The 24,895-nt window shown below is 34.8% G+C and overlaps 3 protein-coding genes and 1 long non-coding RNA gene across 4 annotated transcripts; 1 reads left to right on the top strand and 3 right to left on the bottom strand.

The window, feature by feature from the left end:
* Positions 1-1,911: 1,911 nt before the first annotated feature.
* On the bottom strand, positions 1,912-3,642 carry LOC122594008 (cyanidin-3-O-glucoside 2-O-glucuronosyltransferase-like). Its single transcript, XM_043766482.1, has one exon. The coding sequence runs from the start codon at positions 3,624-3,626 to the stop codon at positions 2,241-2,243; it is 1,386 nt and encodes a 461-aa protein (XP_043622417.1). The 5' UTR covers positions 3,627-3,642; the 3' UTR covers positions 1,912-2,240.
* An 8,985-nt stretch (positions 3,643-12,627) lies between these two features.
* Positions 12,628-14,167, bottom strand: LOC122594633 (cyanidin-3-O-glucoside 2-O-glucuronosyltransferase-like). Its single transcript, XM_043767064.1, has one exon. The coding sequence runs from the start codon at positions 14,165-14,167 to the stop codon at positions 12,803-12,805; it is 1,365 nt and encodes a 454-aa protein (XP_043622999.1). The 3' UTR covers positions 12,628-12,802.
* A 2,798-nt stretch (positions 14,168-16,965) lies between these two features.
* LOC122594045 (zinc finger protein 2-like) lies at positions 16,966-17,605 on the bottom strand. The gene has a single exon (XM_043766526.1). The coding sequence runs from the start codon at positions 17,467-17,469 to the stop codon at positions 17,050-17,052; it is 420 nt and encodes a 139-aa protein (XP_043622461.1). The 5' UTR covers positions 17,470-17,605; the 3' UTR covers positions 16,966-17,049.
* Positions 17,606-21,299: 3,694 nt separating this feature from the next.
* Positions 21,300-24,747, top strand: LOC122594593. Its single transcript, XR_006323040.1, has 3 exons — positions 21,300-21,334; positions 22,098-22,161; positions 24,668-24,747. It is a non-coding gene; the product is annotated as an uncharacterized LOC122594593 (long non-coding RNA).
* Positions 24,748-24,895: the final 148 nt, after the last annotated feature.

Below are 24,895 nucleotides of genomic sequence, written 5' to 3' on the forward strand. Positions count from 1 at the left end.
AGATGTCAGTTTTGTTTAGAATCAGCAAGGGGGTTTTCAGAGATCCACCGGTTTTCAGAATCGGTCATCAGGTAACAATTCTTAAAACTCTTCTTTTCCTGCTAATACTTCTCGTTTTTCTGGTAACAGGTGGCAAAAGAGCAACTATCAAAGTCAGCCACAGCAGCAGGAGACTAAGCAAAGCCAAGGATCGGGTTCTTCCTCTTCTATTACAGATCCTAATGCCGAGCTGAGAGAGATGATGAAGCAGATGATGAGTAATCAGATTGAGACAAACACAAGTATCCAGAATATAAGGGAGGATACTAGGGAGTTGAGCGAGAGGCTAGACAGGATTAATGGCAAGGTGGAGATGAATGCCAAAAATCAGGATATTAACTTTAAGGATCTTGAAAGCAGGATGGCTGCTCTAACTAGGCCCTAGGGTGCTTTGCCTAGTAATACTCAGCAGAATCCGAAGCAGAATCAAGGGTCCAGCAGTGGTCAGAAGTACACTCCACCGCCTGTTCGTCAGGAGCAAGCGAAGGCCATTATTACTCGTACTGGTAGATCCTATGCCCCTCCTCCTAATCCTAATGTTATTGTTACTGTTTGAGATATTAAAAATAGAGATTAGTTTCCTCGAATGTAAGAAAATTTGAACGAATGTCTATAGTAGGAAATAACTAAAGTTGTGTGTATTGTATGTAAATTACTTTGAAATAATGTTTATTGTATGTAAAAATTTCGTTTCAACCAATTAAAATCTGACAAGTGGCATCTGTATATGGTTGCTATGTATGTTTTTTTACATACAATAAACATTTTTTCAAGTTGCTTACATACAATACACATAACTTTAGTTTTTTCCTACTATAGACATTCGGTCAAAGATAGTTACATTACAGGAAACTAATCCCATTAAAAATAGGGATTATGGCACCGGAATGTAACCAACTATGACTCAATGGTTATGTAATGTAGTGACCTTTCAAATTGGCTATCTGATGTAAGTAACTTCCATTTTTGTTCTTTTAATGTATCCTACCGGGTAACATCCTATTTGTAACCGGTAATGCCACGTTGGATATAAGAAAGAATACGGATTAAGGCACCGGAGTGTAACCAACTATGAGTGAATGGTCGTGGTATGTAGTAACCTACGAAAGTGTTAAAATTGATGTAAGAACCTCTCTGTTTTGTTCACTCGATGTATCCTACTGGGTTACTCTGATGACTTTATACTCTAGTCATCTTCTCCGGCTAATTTCCAGCACTATCTTCGGTAACAACAATTTTTTTGGAGAGCAAATGTGAAATTGTAACTAAATGTTTAACTTCAATCCCGAACACAAATCAACACTAGATATAGATAAATGCGTATATACATTTATTGCTTTTAGAACACGATTCAATAATAATCATACTCAAACCCTAATCCCCAAATCGGATTGTGTTATGATCACCCCATCATCGTTAACCATAAAGATCTGGCCATCCCATCCCCACCACAATCAAGATCCAACAACTTTAGTTTACAATGGGGTAAAAGGGGGATTTTGACAGAGAATGACGACGGTGGTTTTCTGGGTGGCGGCTGACATTTGTTTATTTTATTGGTGGCAATCAGCGGTGGCACATGTCCGGACTTGGAGACGGTGAAGAGATGACCGCACCTCTTGAATGGAAGAAAAAATGAGGCCGAGACCACCCACTACAACCTTGTCAGAGTCTAAGACCATCCACCATTGACCATCCATTTCGTCGGAGTTCATAACCCACAACCGTAACCATGACCGTACAACACGTCAACCGGTACATGAAAAGTACAAAAAAGAGAGGTTCTTACATCAGATAGCTAGTTTTAAAGATCACTACATAACATAACCATTCAGTCATAGTTGGTTACACTCTAGTGCCAAAATCCCAAAGTAAAACTAACATTGTTACCGGCTACCGGTACAACAGGTCAACCGATACATTAAAAGAACAAAAATGAAAGGTACTTACATCACATAGCCAATTTGAAAGGTCACTACATTACATAACCATTGAGTCATAGTTGGTTACACTCCAGTGCCATAATCCCTTAAAAATACCCCACCTATTAAATGAGATAAAACATACATCATTCATATTCGTACGTATCATACATCGAATGTAATGTAGACTAGCTAGTTGTTATTTAAAATAGAAAAGAAATTTAAATACTTAGCATTCTTCCATAGAGAACTCCCAATTGAATGTATATATAGTATAAATCAATTCTTTAGTTCACAAAGCTTGACCAAATTCTCAATCACTTCTTTATCAACACCTTCATCCATTTTCTTCCTCATGATCTCTCCCAAATTCATAGCATTTTTCCTTATGTTCTCACCACTATCCTCCACCACCACCTTCCTCAATACCTCTGCCATGTCGTCCCTCTTCAACCTTCCATCTCCACCTCTACTGACATCCATACCAACCTCCAAATTTTCGACAAGCCTCGCGTTGTATGGCTGGTCAAATTGCATTGGCATCGCTATAACTGGAACACCATAGTAAATGCTTTCCATAACCGAACCCCATCCACAATGACTAATGAATCCTCCTGTACTCGGATGGCTCAATATCTTGGCCTGTGGTAACCATTTGTCTGTAACAATACCCCTATCTCCTATCCTTTGAAGAAACTCTTGAGGAAGTACTTGTTGAATACTAGTTTTTACACCCACAGGAGACCTTATGACCCATATGAAATTTACTTGGCTAAGCTCTAAGCCATGGGCTATATCTTCTATATCATTATCAGATAAGAAATATTCACTTCCAAAAGATACGAAAACAACTGAAGAGTCTTCCTTTTTATCAAGCCATTGAAAAAGCTCAACATGATCATTCATATCTTCTTTTGAGTTTTCTTCAACTAATGGACCCACAGGCAACACCTTCTTTCCAACAATTTGCGACATGTAATCGATATATTTTCCAGCTAGCTCTCGCGTACTTTTAACCAAGATAATGTCACGTGACCTATTCATGTATTCAAAAATGGGATAAGAAGAAGTGTTTATATCTACCATTGGCGGTATAGGTATAAATTTATTACCAATCGATTTCATGTGTGCAATCTCATGATCTTTAAGATACATTTCAGGAAATGGGTATTTTTCACCTAATGGTTTGATTGCAAAATGAGCGGTCATAGAGTAGGCTGATACACATCCGCTCCAAAACATAACACTAGGGATATTCATAGACGTGGCGGCGTCTATTGCCCACAACTGATTAAAATCATATATGAGTAGGTGAGGACGGATACTTTGGATTACAATTTCAAAATCTGGAAATGATTTTGCATAATCCGCATTGAGAGTTTTCATAAGGTGGGGAGGGAGGCCATTGGTGGTATGGTAGTGAAGAGGAAGACTAGTTGAGGATGGAAGGTTAAGTTCCAAAAGTTTTATGGATTGGGAGTATTTATCAGGAAGATTTTTTCTAATGATTTGGAGGTTTACTTGGCTTGAACACAAGTATATATCGAAGTAATTGTGACTTGCGAGTCCTTTGGCAAAAGCAAGGAATCGAGATATGTGACTATAGGCTAACCATGGCAACAATATTATACGATATTCATTAGTACTCACTATCTTTGAATCCATTGATTATTAATTTGTGAGTTTGAGTTTGTGTATCCTCGAGTGACTCACTGTCTTATATAAAGAGTGAAGTCGATCATTCAAACTTAATTTAATGATAAGTATTATAGTAGTAGCAATATAATATAAACTAATCTGTTGCATAAGATTCATTCATTCAATACTTAACTGACAATAAAAATATTAAGAAAATGAAGGTGTCATATTTCTAAGTATATGCAACTTTTGGATTAAGATATTTGTTTTACGTAATTGAATTGTTTTCTTTAATCACTAAATGGTCCTACAATTTTATTGATTGATGGTGGCTTGGCCGGCCAATATATATCAGCAGTATTATATGAGAACTTATATTAATATTATAATTTCTTTCTATATTTTTATTATAATATATGTAAGTATCATAAATTCATAACATATTAATTAAATAAGTAGATAAACAACTAAACTATATTAAAAAATATTTACAGTATCTGCTAAAAACAAATATACTTCTTTCAAAATTATAGTATAGACCAGTACCGTCTTTAAAAATATAAAAAAATTACGGGGTCTGACTTGAATCTAGAAGATGGGCCCTTAAAATATAAAATCGTAATATTACGATGATAAATGTTTCGACATAAACATATATGACAAAATAATATAATATAGTTTATATTTCTTAAACAAATCGTTTAGCTCTCCACACATTTTTTAAATAACAACCCTCACCGATAGATTTTAAAACTAAACACACCCAAAAGTAATTTTATATATAGACAACATATCTCACCATTTATTTAAACTTATACTTTATAAATAATGAAATTAAAAATTAACTATAAAGTTACAAAAATAATATTTTATGTATGTATATTATTGATTGAAAAAAGGTAACCACGGGTTTAAAATTAGCCTACTATATATTCATAATATACTAAATTATTGTATATTTATTTTATTGTGCGTATATTACAAAAAACCTAAATCTAGCCTAAGTAAAAATTGACTTTTGGCGAACTCCATCTGTGTTGCGAGTACTAAAAAAGATAAAATAGTAATCTTTATATATAATAAAAGAAAATTGTCTTACAAAACTATTTTTAGAAAACAACATTATGTGGCATGTTTATATTTTTTTTCAAAAAATTTTATTTTATTTATGATGTCATATTTAATATTGAATATTTTTAAAGATAAATTGTTCATTAAATACTTATTTTAAATTTCTATTTCTATTTAAAAATACTTTTATGTTTTGTTAATGCAATAGGTACTCATATATCTATGATTCCTTATAAAATATATGGACTCTCTATTTTAGAAATTCAACAATCTATTCAATATCCTCACACGTTACCTCTAATTCTATATCTCTAAATACAATCAGACAAAAATCTTACCAAGATCTAACACACAGTCACTTCTTTCTCTCCTTCCTATTTACACACACGCATATCGATTTCCCCACTGTTTTGTATTATTATCACCGTTTAACCTTCGCAACGCGCGGACACCAACCCTCGTATATATAAGTTATGTTAGTCAATTTAATATCTTCAAACCAAGTTATAATATGTCTAACAAAAATTACATATATTTTTTTTTTTTATAATCTTTTTGCTTTTAAAAGTTTTAGTTAAAATACCCGGGTTAAACCTGGGTTTATTAGCTAGTTTATATGAAAGATAAAGATAAGAATGAATGAACTTTAGATAACAATATAGGGTTGTAACATGGAAAATATAAAAAGTTTACAAAATCAATGTATCAGACTATCAGATATAAGGAATGAAATAGACTTCTACATACAGGAGGTCTGCATAAATATATATACAATAGAAAAATCATGGGCCTTAGAAGGGGGTGGGCCTGGCTCATTAGCACCTATTGAGCCCCTTCAAAGCCGGCTCTGGTATAGACTACAATATTGTACCAACAATATATTCAAATGTAAACTTATTTATAAAAGTTACTCTCTCCGTCCCATTTTAATCGTCCTATTTTGACTGGTCAAGTCTTTTCCTTCCGACTTTGACCACAAATATCTTTAGTTGTGTTATATATTAGTTAATGAAAGTTATATCAATGAAAAATACATTTAAAACTCAATCATATCATAGATCTTACATCAAATTTTATATAACACTAACAAAAATATTTACGGTCAAAGTTGAAAGAAAAAGACTCAAAAAGTCAAACGTGAACACTTAATATGGGACGGAGGGAGTAGTTAAATCAAAATTGACAATATTTAAAAACTAATCTATCGACTTATTTTTTAGATAATATCTAAGTCATGTGACCATGTAACAACAAATCAAATCAAAAAATAAAGTATATAAAATGTTCTTTATAAATAAATCATCAACACAAGTTTAATTTCAACTCATAAAGTATAAACAGAAAGAGTTAATTTCTAATGAATTAATAAATTATTAAAATTTAAGTAGAAGATTAAAAATTTATTTAATAACTAAAAGCTAAAATAAAGTCTTTTAAAATTCAAAGGATTAACAAAAAAAAAATCCATTATATATTGTTTAATTCACTGCTAAAATAATTTTATAGATGTGTATTATTATTTTAGATAATAACTTAAATAAAAACATAACTAAATTTATACTTTGAAAATTTTCAATTCATTATATAATCCTTGTGATTTACGGAGTATTCATTTGTAAATGATATTTTAAGAGTGGACGAAGTGGAGTAGGCACCGGACCGGTACCGGATGGCACACCGCACCGACCCCCCCCCCCCGGTACCGGTTGGGTGGGGAGGAGTCTGGGCACAGTGATGCCGGTTTGGATGCCGATAGTTTTGAATGTTAAAAAAAAAACCTGGGGCCCACATGCAACGGTTGAAAAAAAAATATCTTTCTGTCTTTCTATTTTCTTCTTCACTTTTCCCCTTTTTTTTCTTGTTGTCGCCGCTGTTTCTTTCTTCCTTTCTTATTTTTTTTTCCCAATCAAATCATCCATCTAAACCCACAAAAATGAATAGGAGGAAGAAACCAAAACAACCCAGTTACTCAAATCTACCCAAAAAACGCAAAAACCCAACACCGTCAAACAATCGCGATATTATGCCACCGCCTCCTTCACAAAAAACCACGGCTGAAAATGTGTATAGGCCACAACATGTTGAAGATTTCTTGAGTAGTATGGATCCATTGTTTTTTGAATCTGTCCCGTCATGTGTCCAACCGAATACCGGGTTTTCGGGTTTTGCGAATGAAACTCACCCCGGGTTTTTGGATTTCGCGGGTGGTTCATCATCACCCTTCGCGAGTCAACAGGTTCAAGAAGAAGAAGAAGAAGAAGAAGAAGAAGAAGAAGAAGAAGAGGACGAGGAGGAAGAGGTGGAAGCAATACCCGAGACCCAAGTCTCGGTTAAAGGTAAAAGAGAGTGTCGAAATTGGGGGAAGGATGAAGAGGCGTGTTTGGCAAAAGCTTGGTTAAACGTTTCCAAGGATCCATACGTCGGAAACGCCCAAACGGCGGGTTCGTTTTGGAAGAAGGTGAAGTTTCAGTTGGACTCACACTTGAACCGTGAGTCGGGACGTACCCCGGAAATGTGTCAGTCGAAATGGAAGGATTTGAAGCATAAGGTATCGGTTTTTGTGCTATCTACAATGTGAAGAAAAGTAAGATGTTGAGTGGCCAAAGTGACGATGATGTCTTTAAGTCAGCCGTGGCATTGTATATGCGGAAATAAAATTCGCATGTAGAGGCGTGGCAAGTTTTGAGGAAAGGGCCGAAATGGTCGGAAGTTCTTACTTTGGAGGGGATTTGTCAGGAGTCGGGTAGCAAAAGGGCAAGAACGGAAGGGTCTGTCCATGTACGTTCATAGGGGGAGGCATCGGTCCACATTGACTTGAATGAGGACCAGTTGGAGCAAGAAGAGGAGGGAGGGAACGACATCTATGATGCACCAGTACATCCTGCTAGACCCATGTCACCCCTCCGTAAAGCTAAGGGTAAGCAGGCTGCTCCTTCCGCCTCTACTACATTTGAGGAGTTCTTGAAGATGGTCGCGGAGTTGAAATGCGACAATGAGGATAAAAATCGAGCTCGTGAGGAGAAGATGCTGATGCAGAAGGCGATGATAGATAGCTATATGGCGGCGGCAGAGGCTAGGAAGAAACGGGAGGAGGAGATGACACGGATGGTCAAGAGTCAGCAGCGACAGAATGATATAGACTTCGTGATCAGGCCACACGATCACCTCAGCGGGCCGATGTTGGAGATGGTTTTGGCGCAGAAACGCGCCCTTTGTGAGCAGTACGGATGGCCGGCGCCTTAGTTGTATGTTTTACTTGTTTTTGTGTGTTAGAATAAAATTATGTGTTTTAATTGTGTTTTAAGTTGTATTAGTTTTAATTTAGTAAATAAAATATTTTAGTTTTAAAAATAAATAGAAATGAAATTAAATAGAAAAGGGTGGGGAGAGAAAGGGTGGCGAAGTGCTCTAGCAATCGGGGAGGGGAGAATGAGAAAAATCAGGGAGGAGTTGGCAAGCTCTCCCCAACCCTAAGTGAAAATGAAGGCACAATTTTTCTGACCATTAGATCAGTCTGATTTACGGTACAGATTAAATCTGATCAATGTTTAGAATATAAACACGGAGTGGCAATTTGGTCATTTTGCCCAATAACAATTCCCCCAACACGCTCCTGCTTTTCTCCCGCCCACTCTTTTCGTTTGCAATCAAACACACACAGTCACACACATACTGTATCTTCTCCGGCGACTATTCAATTTCCGGTAGGTGATACCGATTAGGTTATTTACACACACAAAATCACGCACAAACTCTATCATTTTCCGCTATCGGTTACAATTCCGATCATGTTATTTCAAAATTTCCAATTAGATTCATTTTGTTAACTGATTCCGATTAGATTACGTATTCGATTATTCTATTTTACCATTATCTATCATATTAGTTGCTGTATTTTATTTTGATTTCGATTTTTACATTTTTCCGATCAGGTCCGTTTTTTAACCGTTTCTGACGAAGTATTTGTAAAAGTTCCGGCGGCTATTGTTGATGCCTAACCTCAAGCGTAACCGTTCCACAGTTGTGAAGCCGGAGGTCATATCGTTGAAATCTTCTGCGGATTCTGGTTATTAAATCACCTTCGTTGTATTTTTTGGTTTTTTCATTCTTTATCTATGAATTGAGTGAGTTTGATTTGATGTATTCAAGTCGCCTGTTCATAATAATCAGTTTCTGTTTAATGTGATTTGATTTAATGTATTAACTGATGGTAGATGTTATAAGCCAGATTTCTTGAATGTCCATTATGTTACACTCATGCCTTACAAACTACGAGTATGTTTTTGTATATAAAAATATGCATGTTCCTTGAATTCAGATTTTATATTGCCTTTCTATATAGGGTCTAGTGTACTATTTACTTTCTTTGGATATTAGCTCGACTCTAGTATAAATCGACATTGGTTGTCTTATCCTTGTTTCTTTTGATTGCAATGACGTCTTATATCTATCTTCTATTGAATATGTCGGTACAAACGTATATATAATGGGTTGGTATAGGGTTGGTCTGGAGAAATACTGAAAGCTGCTGCCCCTTGTTTTTTTTTATTTTTTTGGTAAAAGGTTACCCCGATGATTCTATTATAACAACAAATCGGTGCTTTGTACAGGTAATGTGAGTGAATAACACATTAAGTCATGTATATGACATGCCATATACATGTAGACAACTAGCTAAGACTAGTAGCAAGAAAAACAATATACTTGCACTACATAATCAAAAGAAACATGGATATGCAATGCAATCTTACCAGCTGCTGCGCCTTGTTACGGTAAGTAATGAATGCTTCCCAAGATAGCTCATCAAATGTAAGCACAGACAGTAACGTCACCAAAGACTTGCATCTTCCCGTTAACAGAGTTTACAAGTTATCAATGATACTACTCAGATTTCATCATCCTGAGGGGTATTAAGAGTTATGCATATCATTAAATACTTTATTAAACACCATGTAAAATCTAGCATTGTATCAAGCTTGGGATGGAGTCTTATGGATTTTACGGAAATCTGAATATTCCAAAAAGAGCATACAACAATAAATGGGCCAAAGGGGTCGACTAGAACTCTCAGGGGGTAAACAAAAATGGAACCAGAAGGCTCGCCTTAGTGGTCTTAATTCCAACTATGCAACGTGTTCAATTTCTTGGTGAAGTTTGAAGATTTTAAGCACTACGATCAAGCACCTGCTTTGACTAAAATTAGAAAGTGAAAAAACTTCAAAACAATGGTATTTAAAGCTACACTTTCCTTTTTAGTTTCCGTACAAACTTAAACCTACGAAATACATCGAATTAAGTTTGCAACATTTGAAAATTAGAATAACTATGTCAGAAATGCATATAGCAGGTAAAAAACATTTTAGCACATTTACCAAACACACCTTTGATTCTATTATAGGGGTTAGAAGCCTAAACAATTTCATTGATTTGCTAGACTCTCAACTCTCAAAGTAGAACTTCAAACATGATACACCCTAAATATATAACCATACTTTTTTTACAAGCCTTATCTTGATCATTCATGCTGATTCCAAGTTATAGTAATGTAGATATTACCTGCTATACTAATAGAATCAAAGGTGTGTTTGGTAAATGTGCTAAAATGTTTTTTACCTGCTATATGCATTTCTGACATAGTTATTCTAATTTTCAAATGTTGCAAACTTAATTCGATGTATTTCGTAGGTTTAAGTTTGTACGGAAACTAAAAAGGAAAGTGTAGCTTTAAATACCATTGTTTTGAAGTTTTTTCACTTTCTAATTTTAGTCAAAGCAGGTGCTTGATCGTAGTGCTTAAAATCTTCAAACTTCACCAAGAAATTGAACACGTTGCATAGTTGGAATTAAGACCACTAAGGCGAGCCTTCTGGTTCCATTTTTGTTTACCCCCTGAGAGTTCTAGTCGACCCCTTTGGCCCATTTATTGTTGTATGCTCTTTTTGGAATATTCAGATTTCCGTAAAATCCATAAGACTCCATCCCAAGCTTGATACAATGCTAGATTTTACATGGTGTTTAATAAAGTATTTAATGATATGCATAACTCTTAATACCCCTCAGGATGATGAAATCTGAGTAGTATCATTGATAACTTGTAAACTCTGTTAACGGGAAGATGCAAGTCTTTGGTGACGTTACTGTCTGTGCTTACATTTGATGTTAATTTGTGCTCTGCGGACTGATCTCTAAGAACTCTCGTCATTATTGAACCCACTGCTTTTGAAAGTTTTTAATTGGCAGAGAGCTTTTGATAGCCTCTACAGTAAGCAGTGGTTTGCTGAAGATGATTGGCTATAAATTGAAATTCTATCATAAGACGCTGACTGCATTAAATCTGACAGTTTTTTATTCTCAGACGTCATGTAAAGACGTTGAAGGTTCAGTTTTTTTGAAGGTATGTGCTTACTTCTGCAGTCCAGAGTCCATCGGGTTCCCCAACCACTCTATTTCGCTTGGTTTTGCAGGCTAACGTTACATGAATGGCGCTTCTGAAAACAAATATAACAGTCAAGGGCGTTGTTGCTAGATTTACCGGTTGTCTAAATCGAACAAGAAGGTATTCAAAATGTATGAAGAGCAATTTCAATCAATTTACATGAAAATGATTTGAACTGAGAAACAGGTTTTTCTTATATTGATGTGAAGTATTCAAATGGTTTAACAGTCTTCTATTTCGTTGTTTAACAGTCTTTTTTTTTTACTTGAATAAAAGGTGGTTGTCATTTGTTATATAAATTGTTGGTCAAAATCGTTGAACTTGAAATAGGTTTATCTTATATCGGCGATACTTGACCTCAATAGTTCCGATACAGTTTCTTTTATCTATATGCTCGGCATACATGGAGCAGGCCTAGGTCTAAATATGCATTATAACTCTGACCTGAATCTGAAAAATGAATAGCAATGAATTGGATTATGGTTGATGATACTGATGACCATCTTGCTGGAAAATATAGGATAGAGGATCTATTTAGAGTCTGTCTCATTAGTTTAAGAAATTAATTTGTACGGAATACTTGTTAGATATGAAGACGTATAGCGGACCATATGAATGAAGAGTCAGGTTGAAGAGATGACTTGATACGACCAATTTTTTTAATGGCCTTGGGCCAGTCCACGTTTAGTAAATAACAATAGCCTAACAAAACAACAACGGTACTCAATCCAGGCGAGCGCCCGGGTTTGAGGCAGGTATGATGTAGACAGCCTTACCGCTACTCTAGGTAGAGAGGCTGCTTTCTAAGGACCTCCGGCCTAGGGCTTTACCCTTGAAAAAATAATCTCGACGGCTTCGCCGGAGAAAAAACCCTGAATCGAATATCCTATTAAATAACAATAGCCTATTTACTAAAAAAAATCCCAATGAACTTATGTTAGCTTCAATGTTTCCAGGATCGTAAAAGGGAATTATAAGATGATGCTCTGGTTTGTGATGATGGTTATGAGCACGAGTATCCACGCACGTTGGGCCCAATGCTATCAAGCTTTAAGAAGCGGGTTTTCTATCTTCAGGTACTTGAAGATTGATGCCTACAGCAACTTCCTCTGTTTCTTCTCAGAACTGCGGTTCACTTTCTGCAATGGAATAAGGAACGTCTCTGTTAGTAAAACCGGAATTATACACTCTGTATTCGTACACGTTGGACGAAACCAGGAATTCTATATTCGAATTCAAACGAAAGAGGTGATACCGAAATTGGCAAAATCAAAGATTTCTACTTCTCATGTCATTGTTGTGTGCGAATATAGACAGGATGGAGCTAATGGTCTAGCAAGTAAGGGATACACAACGAGCACGTGGCAATATCAATGTCGGTCTCACCTTTTCCATTTGAATCCAGAATCATAAATTCCGGTTTCATCCAAAATGTACGAATCCGTATTTATAACTCCGGTTATACTGGTTTTATAAAGTTTTCTTGAACAAAATTGATAAAACACCTACTAAATATGTCGATTTAAAAAAAAAGTTCCAGATTAACATCGTCTTCAATACTTTATTTTGCTTTGGTTTGTATAAGAGTAAATACACCCCACATATTAAAAGAGATTAAAAGAGGAAATATACATCATTCCTATTCGTAACTACAAATGTATAAAGAACTCTCAATTAAGTAAAAAAAAAAAAAATTTCAATTCTTCGATTCACAAAGCTTGACCAAATTCTCAATGACCTCTTTATCAACACCTTCATCCATTTTCTTCCTCATAATCTCTCCCAACTTCATAACATTATTTCTTATGCTCGCACCACTATCCTCTACCACCATCTTCCTCAACACCTTTGCCATCTCGTCCCTCTTCAATCTTCCATCTCCACCTCTACTGACATCCATACCAACCTCCAAATTTTCGACAAGCCTCGCATTGTATGGCTGGTCAAATTGCATCGGCATCGCTATAACTGGAACACCATAGTAAATGCTTTCCATAACAGAACCCCATCCACAATGACTAATGAATCCTCCTGTACTCGAATGGCTCAATATCTTGGCCTGTGGTAACCATTTGTCTGTAACAATACCCCTATCTCCTAACCTTTCAAGAAACCCATGAGGAAGTACTTGTTCAACACTAGTTTTTACACCCACAGGAGACCTTATGACCCATATGAAATTTACTTGGCTAAGCTCTAAACCATGGGCTATATCTTCTATATCATTATCAGATAAGAAATATTCACTTCCAAAAGATACGAAAACAACTGAAGAGTCTTCCTTCTTATCAAGCCATTGAAAAAGCTCAACATGTTCATTGACATGTTTTATTGAGTTTTCTTCAACTAATGGACCAACAGGCAATACTTTCTTTCCAATAATTTGAGACATGTAATCGATATATTTTCCTGCTAGCTCTCGCGTACTTCTAACCAAGATGATGTCACGTGACCTATTCATGCATTCAAAAAAGGGATGAGACTCTCCCACTGGAGGTCTATATACTCTACCGATCGCTTTTATGTGTGCAATTTCATGATCTTTCTTATAAATTTCAGGAAAAGGGTACTTTACATCTGATTGTTTGATGGCCAAATGAGCAGCCCTAGAGTAAAATGGTACACATCCGCTCAAGAACATAACACTAGGGATATTCATAGACGTAGCTGCGTCTGCTGCCCAGAACTGATTGTAATCATATATGAGTAGCCGAGGGCGGATATTTTGAATTACGATTTTAAAATCTGGAAATGATTTTGCATAATCAGTTGTTAAGGTATCCAAAAGGTGGGGTGGGAGGCCATTGGTGGTATGGTAGTGAAGAGGGAGACTAGTTGAGGAGGGAAGGTTAAATTCCACAAGTTTTATGGATTGGGAGTATTTATCAGGAAGATTTTGTTTGATGATTTGGAGATTGATTTGGCTTGAACACAAGTAAATATCGAAGTAATTGTGGCTCGCGAGTCCTTTGGCAAAGGCAAGGAATCGCGATATGTGACTATAGGCTAACCATGGCAACAATATTACACGATATCTATTAGTCTCGTTTCGTAAATCCATATTGATCATTAGTGAGCATGAGTTTGTGTATCCTTGACCAACTGATTGATTTAAATAAAGGTGAAGTCGATCATTATAGCTTTAATTACAATTATTACAGTAGTAGCAATATAGTCCATAAACTAATCTGTTGTATAAGATTCCTTCAATACTTTACAAAAAATTATTTAAAAGTAATGAGAAAAATAATGAAGGTGCAGATTTCTAGGGAATAACGTTTGGATTAAGATATTGTTTTTTCATGCGATTTAGCCCAACTGGACATTTAATGCCCCTTATGTCTTTCAGCTAAATATTGGTCATGGGTTTGAAACCTTTGAAATATATATTGGGAATTGAAGTCCTTGCCAATAAGGTGGGGCATGGGGGTTTCTTTAGCATTTAACTGGTTTCCTCCTGAACGGTAGTGAGACTTCCACCGTCAGTCATGCCCTTGGATTGACTGTGTTGCTGATGTGGTCAATTTCTACTGGACAATGAAAAGGCAATAAAAAAATATATTTTCTTTTTACGTAGTTGAAATGTTGTCGTTAATCACAAAATGGTCCTACAATTTTATTTATTGATGGTGACTTGGCCGGCCAATATATGCATGTGTATCAATATTATATGAGATATTAGTATTAACAGGTCATAATCAACATTTCAATATTAGGGTATTCGCAAGGTTTCATCATTATAAGTTGATTTTTTTTAATGTCATAGGAAAAAAAGTATTATTATTTTTCATATTTTTATTATAATTTATTTATAAATACCATAACATACTATATTAATACTTAATTATTTAATGTACATTTATGATAAATAAATAAATGAAAATGATATCAAACCAATACCAGTTTATATATTTTAGAAGTTAACCAAAATACGTTAAAGGGTCAAAAGTTAGAGGTGCAGCCTCATGAACTTAGAAATAAGTTATGATAAAAAATCGTTCTCTGAATAGCTCGGGCTTCCAGGATCCAAAAGTAATTCAACAGTTCATTGCTAATTTGTGTGTGCATAACGTTAATATTGCACTTAAAACACACTTAAGGGTTGTTTGGGATTGCTTTTTTCACATGGTTTTTAAATTATTGTGTTTTGAAATCACTAAGAAATCTAATTTTGGTTTTCGGTAAAAAAAAAAACTATTCAATATTGAATTTTTACGTTTGAGAAAGATGAAAACGTGATCACTCAGAAGCAGGTCACCTCCTACTGCGAGAAAACGTGGCTGACAGAATTTAATTTCTTGCTTAATAATTTATATTAAAAAGAAAGTAAATTATTTAAGGGGTTTGGTTAATTGGATGTAAGATTTTGAAAAAAAGTCATGTTGCGATTTTTCCAAATCATCCACAGCCCGGTTTGAATGTCTTTGATCACTTGGATAGTTGGATGGCACCTTTGGAATCCAAATCCAATACTCTGAATTAGACCCAGTAGAATTGAATAGGCCAACAAGCCCAAAAGAACAAGTGGGATTTTCACAGAGGGCTGGACTGGAAATTGTAATCCTATATTTCACCCATGTATCATGTTTTTGCATACACGAACATACATACATAAGGATTAAGGAATCTTAGTCCATATTTTTTATTTGGGTAAAGGATTTACCCTGGTTAACTTGATTTGTTTTATAAACCCCCTAATAATTTACCCTTACAAATGGAGGAAGTGAGATTTGAACCCTTGTGTAAAACCCTAAGGTTAAAGACCTTACCAATGGGACACCAACCCCATTGGCATCTTAGTCCATATTTAAGCTAATAAGATTATCATTTTGTGTTTTGTTCCTATCAAAGCAAAGTTATATTTCATTATCAGTCATCCTTTTTTTTCAGTACTTTATCTTGATCTACCCAATTCTTTGTGACCAGGCTACTTCAAGCAACCTTTTGGCCCAAAGAAGCTCAATTTGCGTGGAATTTGGAAGCAAGTCTCATATATTGTGCATCTCTTTAGCATAGTTTTCTTTAATTACTGCGTGGAATTTATATATACAAGGTTCACCTTAATTACTGCTAATGGCTGCAGTGAGCAGTAGGGTGTTGATTATGACTAGACCGTTAGTGCAGTGGTCAATCTAAACCATGGTTCACACTGTTCTTTTTCTTGCTCTTTCCGCAATATCATGTTTACCAATTAGATCTCTAAAACCGTCTATTTGCATCAACCTCCATGTCTTGTTAATACTATCTATATTGGGAGGGGACCCCGGTCAAGTTAGAAACATCTTGACCCTTTGATTAAAATCAAAGATCAAGATTGAAAGAGAATATTTGAATGTTGACTCTTGATTTTGATCTAAAGATCAATATTTCCTGAATATACTAGTTATGTTAGGAATTTGAGGGAATCCCTACTCATCCATATATACTATGCATGTCACCTGCAAGAGCCCATGTCTGACATGGTCCTCATTCACGGTTACCATGCTTTGCCAGTTACATTGAATTTTCACATATATACATGTGCTTTGTGAATCTTCGAATATCAGTTATATTCATCTTGATGATAATTCAATATTCAAGATCTTATTGTAATTATTTCACTTTAATTAATACTTGTTTTGCGCTTCAAGTTATGGCCCATATATATATATATATATATGAGCCTAAATATTATTTTCGCTATAACATTTCTATATAAATACATTGAAGAGAATGCAAAGAGAAGATCAAGTGGCAATTCTGAATGTTTTCATGCATAGAAATGTCTCATAATACGAGTAACACAATATAGTCAACACTTGGTCATACATATTCTTAGTTAATACTCGTAACTATGATTCTAAAAAGAATAAGCTTAGATTAAAGTCTAGAAGCACTATAATTCTTTTGTTGATTCATAGATGGATGATTAATTAATCATAAAAAGAAACTCATTTTTATATATCAAAGTCTAAGAGACAAGTCAAGCTGATTAAAATCTTCTTGAACGCTCTCACCCTTGTAACAATGATCCATTGCTCTGCTCTCAACGTGTCCGTGACTTTCCATGCCCGTCATGAACGCTGGCTGCACCCAACCAACGTGGCTCGAACCGTTGGAACTAGACCTTGATGTCTGGTTCCAAATTAGTTTAACTCCTTGATTTAAATATCGGCTTTTCTTAGCCAATGTTCTTTCGAGCTTGTGAGCATTTTGGTGGCCTCCAAGTGCTTGTGAACTATAGAATTTTCTTCTGCAATAGTTGCATGCGAAAACTCGTTGTTCGGTGTTGCTTGATGAAGAAGAAGAAGAAGAAAGTGAAGAATCATGCAAGAGGTCTAAGGTGAAGTCGTTTTCGGGTTGGTTTAGATCAAAGAAACTCATGACTATGTAAGATAAAGGAAAAAAAGAACAAAGAAATGCGAGAAACTTTGAAGTTAAGAATAAGAATAGTTGAAGGGTTAATAATTACGTAGATGTGATTATAAGCTTATATATAGAAATCCGTGTAGTGTTAGATTGATGCACAAAATTAAGATACTAGTTTCATGTATATATGTATGAAGCTACTATTGTGTTGCATGAGATAGAGATGGAAAGAATGGGCAATCCAATTGTTGTCTCCTACATTAATAGCAAACCGGAGTTGCTTGTCGGTTCATCCAATGTTCCATTCTATATATTTTTTTAACATTAATTATTATAAGGGGGGTTTGATATGAGGAAACCATTAAATATATAAATGTAAACAAAAATGAAAATAATCGAAAATAGAATGAATATTTGGAGGAAAACAAAAAATTAAAATATGTTGTTTCGTATAAATAAAAAATGAATAAGGGGTATTAGCTATCTTCATTATTGCAGCTTTAGATAAAAATACATAACCCATAATAATGAGCAAGGGTGTAGTGCCGGACATCGGCTCTTTGGCTTGTTTTTGGTTCTTTATTAACCAATCACAAGCTGACACGCGGCCAAGCATAAAAAAGCCAATTTTAATCAAAAACTTGCCAGATTTGAAACTACCTATAGTATTGATTTGCCAATTCTCCCTTTTCTTCTATATATAAAAAAAAATATCTCAAACCATATATTCACCTACCCACCCACACACCGTTCCCTTCTCTATATCTCTCATCTTTTATATCTATATCTATATCAATCTTTGTATATCAATATCTTATATTTACCTATTTTTAATTTATATCCAAAATCCATATCTCCATCCATCTATCTATTCTATCTATCGAATTGAAGATGACGATGGTGGATATTAAAGCAACAAACTCGTCGGAAAAACTCTTCCCCATTTATTTTGGCCATGGTGGCAGCAATATTGTAACCCCTTCCCTCATTTCTTTTCCGGCGATGATGATGGAGTTGTAAAGGTTTTAGATGGTCGCCGGAAAACGGAAGTAGGAAAGGGAAGCAAAAATACAGGTATATACATATGTGGGTGTGTGTGTATATATATATATAACAAAAAAAGGGGATCTAAAAATGGTCAACATCACCTTTTCCAACACCCAACGTTCACATGCATCGGCCAAATTTGGCCGATTGAAGTTGCTGATTCTACTTGCCGATGTTTTTTCCTGACTACACCTTTGCCCCTAATACCGCCACAACAAATTTTTTATTTGTATGCAATTCATTTTATATACCTTTTTAAGATGTATTAAATTTTGTGAACCTGTTTATATTTATATATATACTATATATATATACAAATAGTATACAGTGAAAATTTAAAATAAATTATTACAAGTTTCACAATTAAAAACGTAAGAATAAAGGTTTATACACTAATAAGTTTGTATAATATTATATTCTTATGCGCTTTTAAATGTGAATATATGATTTTCTCGCGAGTGATTTCTACACATGTCATGTCTTGTGAGTAGAAATTACCCACCAAAAAATGATTTTCACTGTGCAGTAAGTAAGTGGAAACATATCCATTCGCTATCGAATGATGAGATTTTAGTCGAAAGCGGATCGAGTACCACATAAATTAATTATATTTTAACTCACATTTCACCTTTAATTTTGTTAACATCGAGTCATCGATTGGCTTTCGATATTTTGGCTTCTTTTGTTGTAATGCAAAATTTAATAGTTACAAACGGTATGGGTATATAAAATTTTCTACACTATCTATATGAAATTTCTTTTTCTTTTTTCCTAAACATACATTTTATATGAAAATAAAGAGAAAGGGATAACAAATTAACGGTGACGAATGAAATTAACAAACTCAATGCGAAACACATTAATCTTATTCTATTATGAATGTTTGCATCTGTCTAATGATGGGATCAATCAAAGAGCTCTAGTATGGTTTGCTTTGAAATTCAATCGTTAAGTACAAATTATATATTAATGATCTTCTGTCTGAAAGTGATTCTTGCAAATTAAGTAGAACTTCATGATGAGAATAATAACATGTTGACTACACCGGATGGGCAATTTCTTTGATATTTTATTCAAGTTTTTGCAGATTTGTCGATAATCTAGCAAACAAGATTCCACTACACATTATGATACACACATATGATATGTTTAAAACATACTAGGATGCCTTTGTTTGCCCACACCATCCCCATACAAAACATATTTATTGTTGGTGTTTCAAAACATTAAATAACAACATACTCTGCATTTATTATTTACAATTATAATTATCTTCGTCTTGTATATTTTATGGAAAAAGATTATTTCTTCTAACTCACCCTTTTAATAATTTTTTTAATGCCTTAACTTAATGTTATAGTTTCATCCTTTGATCGTACGATGTGTCATAATTATATTATTAGGAGTATTTTTGAGAGGATAAATTAAAAGGATTAATTATTTACTATTGTATAGGCTTTTTCATTTTGTTCACATATACCTATCTTCTTCTTTATTTAAAGGGACAAGCACCTGTAAAATGTAATGAACTATACACAAATGTTTATGTTATGTGATAAATTACTCGGATGTTTATTGTATGCAATGAACTTTAAAATCTCGGTTATTGGATGTATTCGACCAATCAAAAATTTACAAGTGACAGTTATATGGTTGCCACATATACCCAGATACATCGAATAATTAGGATTTGAAAGTTAATTGCATTCAATAAATATTCGATTAGTTAATTACACAACATACACATTTGTGTATAGTTCATTACATTTCGAGATACTTAACCCTTAATTAAATACTATCAGACTTTTAATGTTTAGATGTGATCATTGAACTTTCAACAATAATACATATACGATTGAGAAATTGTCACAAATCGTCCCTGTGGTTTTTTAGATTCGTATTTTTATCCTTGTGTTTTTTTTCTCACTAGGTGTCCCTGGGCTATTCATTTTTATTGCTAGTCGTCCCTGTCATTAACAATCGTTAATTTTGCTCCATTAAATCTCTCACACGCATACCACGTGAGGACATTTTGGTCATTTCACCACTAATACATATTTCTTCTATAGATGATTATTATCAATCAAATATAAAAATCACGTGGGTCTTTACAATTCTTTTCTACCATTATCATACACATTTCTGTCGTCAATTCTAGATCCATCTAAATTGTTGACCACTAAATCATAATATCATATGAGAGATGAGTCTTAACTTGGAGAAATCTTTGACCAAATATATTCTTGCCTTATTTAGTCTCCATCGTTTCTATACAAAATTTGCAGACAATTCTAAATCCATAGACCATAAATCCTATATTTTAACATTCGTGACTTTTGACGTATTTGACTTACAATTTAAACGTAATTAAAATAAACGACTATTGTGAATTAATATGAATTCTTGGGCGTTTTGTCGAGTTTTAGTGTAACGTTGAGTTTAATTTTTATTAAGGATATGTTCTGGCGTTTAAATGTCTAACGAATAGCTATTTGTCGAAACTAGCGGAACGAGAACCCTATTTTTGGGCCTTTGGCCATCCACCCACATCTACCAACACATTCATTTTTGTTTTCTTATTTTTTCTTACACTATCTTATCTCTATCTCTCTCCCATCTCCTTTACTCCCCTTTCGTCTTCTTCATTCTACCAACTAGATTTTTATCTTAAATTCATCTTAAATTCTCCAAATCTCGTGTTCATATTATTAAAGCAACTAAATCTAGTAACCATAGCAATGATAATCATCATTCTCCAAGAATTTCAAGATGTCAAGTGTTCATCCTTTCTCAAAAGCCCTAAAATCCGAATTTGAAGTCTTGAGGTGTTTTGGTAAGTGAAGCCTAACTAAATTTCTCCATTTTATATCATTAAGCATGTTTCTTAGTCAAATCTTACGAGTTCTTGGCCAAAAACGAGTTAAAAACGAAATTTAGGGTTTTCTAGGGTTTGGTTTGGGTCAAGAATGATTTTGGAGATGATTTGATGTTTTGGATGAAAATTATGAAGTGGGTTATGTTTATTTATGTCAAAATATGTTTAATTATGCTTCAAAATAAGTCTTCGAACTTCCTAAATCGATTTCAAGGTCAAGAATTGAGTTTGGGTTGAGTTTGGTTCGTATTTCGCTTGATTTGGGACTGATCTGGGCTGAATCGTATCGTGAGTGGCTTCCCTCGCGTCATGAGGGGTTGAAGTTCGAGCAAAATTGTGTTCAGGTCAAAATAACGCGCCGTGATGTCAAATTATCGCGCTGTGATACACTGCAGGAAAGTCATTTTCAAACGTCCATAATTTTTAAACCGTAAGTCCGTTTTTGACGATTCCATCGGCCACGGAACCGTAAATGAGTCTACTTTCTAACGGTATAGGCCAATTATCCCAGAACATAACTTGATCATACTAAAATTTTAGAGGAAGCAACAGTGGTCAAGTCCCGATGAGTCATTACAAAACAAAACGTAACGTTTCCACTTTGGCTGCATCAAATCTTTATAAAATGGACATAATAAGGCATTTATGGTAATATTAGGTCAATACTTAGGAGACCTTAACTTTGGAGTGCTTTAGTATTAATGTGATACGTGTATTATAGGTTTCGGCTCTCGTGAGAATCGGTTTTACTTCCTTTCATCTTGGGATTGTATTGCACGCCTCAGGTGAGTTTCGTAACCCCCCCTACTCAATTGAGATTTGGGCTGAAAGGTGTACAAACTTGTTTGATCGTTGACTGACTGATTGATTGTTCTATGGACATATTGACTTATCGCTTGGTTGATTTTGCTTTCATTATGAATACATGTTGTGGTCGTTAACTAGATACATTATGATATGGTTCGGGACGTTATGTTGTGATACGTGTTAATGGACGTTATATGTGATGTAGGACGTTATGTTGTGATACGTGTTAATGGACGTGTATATGTGATGAAAGTCGTTATTGCATACTATTGAACGTTATATTATATACATTGATATATATATATCTATATATATATATGGACGTGGACGGTGGATTGACTAATCCACACCCGGTATGATCATTGCCACATTATAACAATATTTTGTTAAAACGTATATTACTATATATTATGGACGTGGACGGTGGATTGACGAATCCACGCCCGACATGATCATAACCGTGGATTTAAGGGTTCTTTAACCCGCATATGGACGATTATTGGACGATAATATATATGTATGGACGATTATTAAACGTTGACGTTGAATTGTATTAATTTGTGATAACGTGAAACCTTTTAGGGTTTTTGTAACATCTCAAACTTTTCGTGTTTGACTATTTGACCTTCCGTTAGTTAACGTTAGGTTCGTTAGGTTATATGTCCTATATGTGATTAAATGATTTAATGCTTATATGTTTAATGTGCAATAATGTGAATGTGATGTTTAATGAAAGTAATCAAAGCGACGTTAAGTAATTAGGTGCTTGTTAGTGTGTTAAGACTCCCGGTAGAAAGATAAGCTAAGAAAGTTAAGTTTAGAACTTGAGGGGTCCTAAGTGTATGATTTGTAATGGGTGGCCAGGGATTAGAGGGCAATTAGGAAGCCCTAATTTCCACAAATCTGCTGTAACGTGTGTGTGAGAAAAGCCATAGCCAATCCCCTTCCCTCTCCAAGCAAAGATCCATTCATTTCGTGCCGTTTCGATCAAGGATTGTTTAGATCTTGAGTCCCCTACGTCAAGTGCAGGTAATATAGATGATTTCCCTTGATTTGTGATCATATGATTCAACTTTATGGATTTAATTCAGTTCTTAGTGTTTGGAGTATGGATGGGGGTTGTTGATTATCATTTGTGATTAATTAATCGAGTTTCGATAGTAAGAATGGTTGTTTAATGTGACCTAATGATCCATTTTTGTTAACAACCCGTTCATGGAGTAATTGATGGGGCTAAATTATCAATTAGGTCTTAAAAGAGTCTTCTCTTTGGTGTAAAACCCGTTTTTGGAAAAAATGACAAAAAGAGACTAACTACCTGGGGTAAAAGTCGAATAGACAAAATTTGAGAATAGACAAGACTAACTACCTAGGATAATAGTCTCGAAGTAGACAAAAAGAGACAACTTACCAAGGGTAATAGTCAAAAAGGGACTATTATCTGGAGTGATGGTAATTATAGAGTATGTGACACGTATTTAGACTGTAGGTCAGTTTAGTTTCATTATACTCATAAATCGGTCCTATGTTGATTATAGGTAGTCGAGAATACTTGCAAAGCTCGGTAACTTACGTTATCATTTGTTGTACGCTTCTACGAGGTAAGATACACTATTTTGACACGCTGAGGGTTCAACAGCATGGTTTTCGTATTATAACTTCCTTAATGGTATTTTGTTACTTATAAGTATTCGGGAGTACACGGGAGGTTATATGGGCTATGCAAATGACCAATGAGGCCTGAAATGCAGTCCAATGATATGTGATGTTGTCTTATGAAATGAAATGCAATGTCTTATGATGAATTGATTTATGACACTTGTTTATGAGTATTGAAATGTGCATGTTTGTATGGCTTGTTCATCTAGTTCACTAGACTCTTTAAGTTGCCATGTCACGTGAACGTTTAAGGGCCCAAACGTAAAGATGTATAAACGTGATGATTGTTTAGGTTGTGTAAACACCTAATATATATGTGATGTGAAATCGAGCTCGTAAATTTAACGTGAAAGTGTTAAGCTTAACCCGTACTTGCCCTATCCCGGTTAAGTGCGTTGATGTGGTTGCTCGGGTGGCTCCTTGCAACGAGGTATAACGTGAAGAGTAATACGGGAGGTCTTACCAGCCCCATTGTCATTGAACATATGGATTACTCCTGGAATTGGCTTGCCATTCCTTAACGACATTGATGGACAGCCGCAAGGTGTGTTCATCTAGTCGGGTGTGACTTCAGTTACACTTAAATGATGTTATGATGTGTTATGTGATGATGTTAAAGATGTTTAGGCACAATTAGGGTGACCTATTTTGTATGAAAGCTGATGAATGAGATGATATGTGATGATATGTAATGATATGTCTTCTAATGTCGCAAAACGATCTTTATAAAGTTTTAATTGGACAAATGCTTTCTAAACCTTGTGTATTCTTACTTAGCTAATTCGTTAACTAACACTTGTTTCTTGAAATGTGTTGTCCCCTCAGGTTTAGCAAGCTAAAGGTCGTTGATGAAATAAGGAGAGGCGTGGGTAGATAGCAAGTGATGATGACATTAGTTTACCCATAGTTGCTACTCCATCTAGACTTTGATTTATGTTTTTGCAATTTTCAGATTTGGAATGTTTGATGATTGATTGCTTTATGTTGGGCAATCAATGGGTTTCCATTAGACTTATTCAATGATGTGATGAGTAACACCTTTTGAAAGAATAA

The sequence above is a fragment of the Erigeron canadensis genome, chromosome 3, assembly GCF_010389155.1.
Source record: "Erigeron canadensis isolate Cc75 chromosome 3, C_canadensis_v1, whole genome shotgun sequence".
In the NCBI taxonomy this organism is placed as follows: Eukaryota; Viridiplantae; Streptophyta; class Magnoliopsida; order Asterales; family Asteraceae; genus Erigeron; species Erigeron canadensis.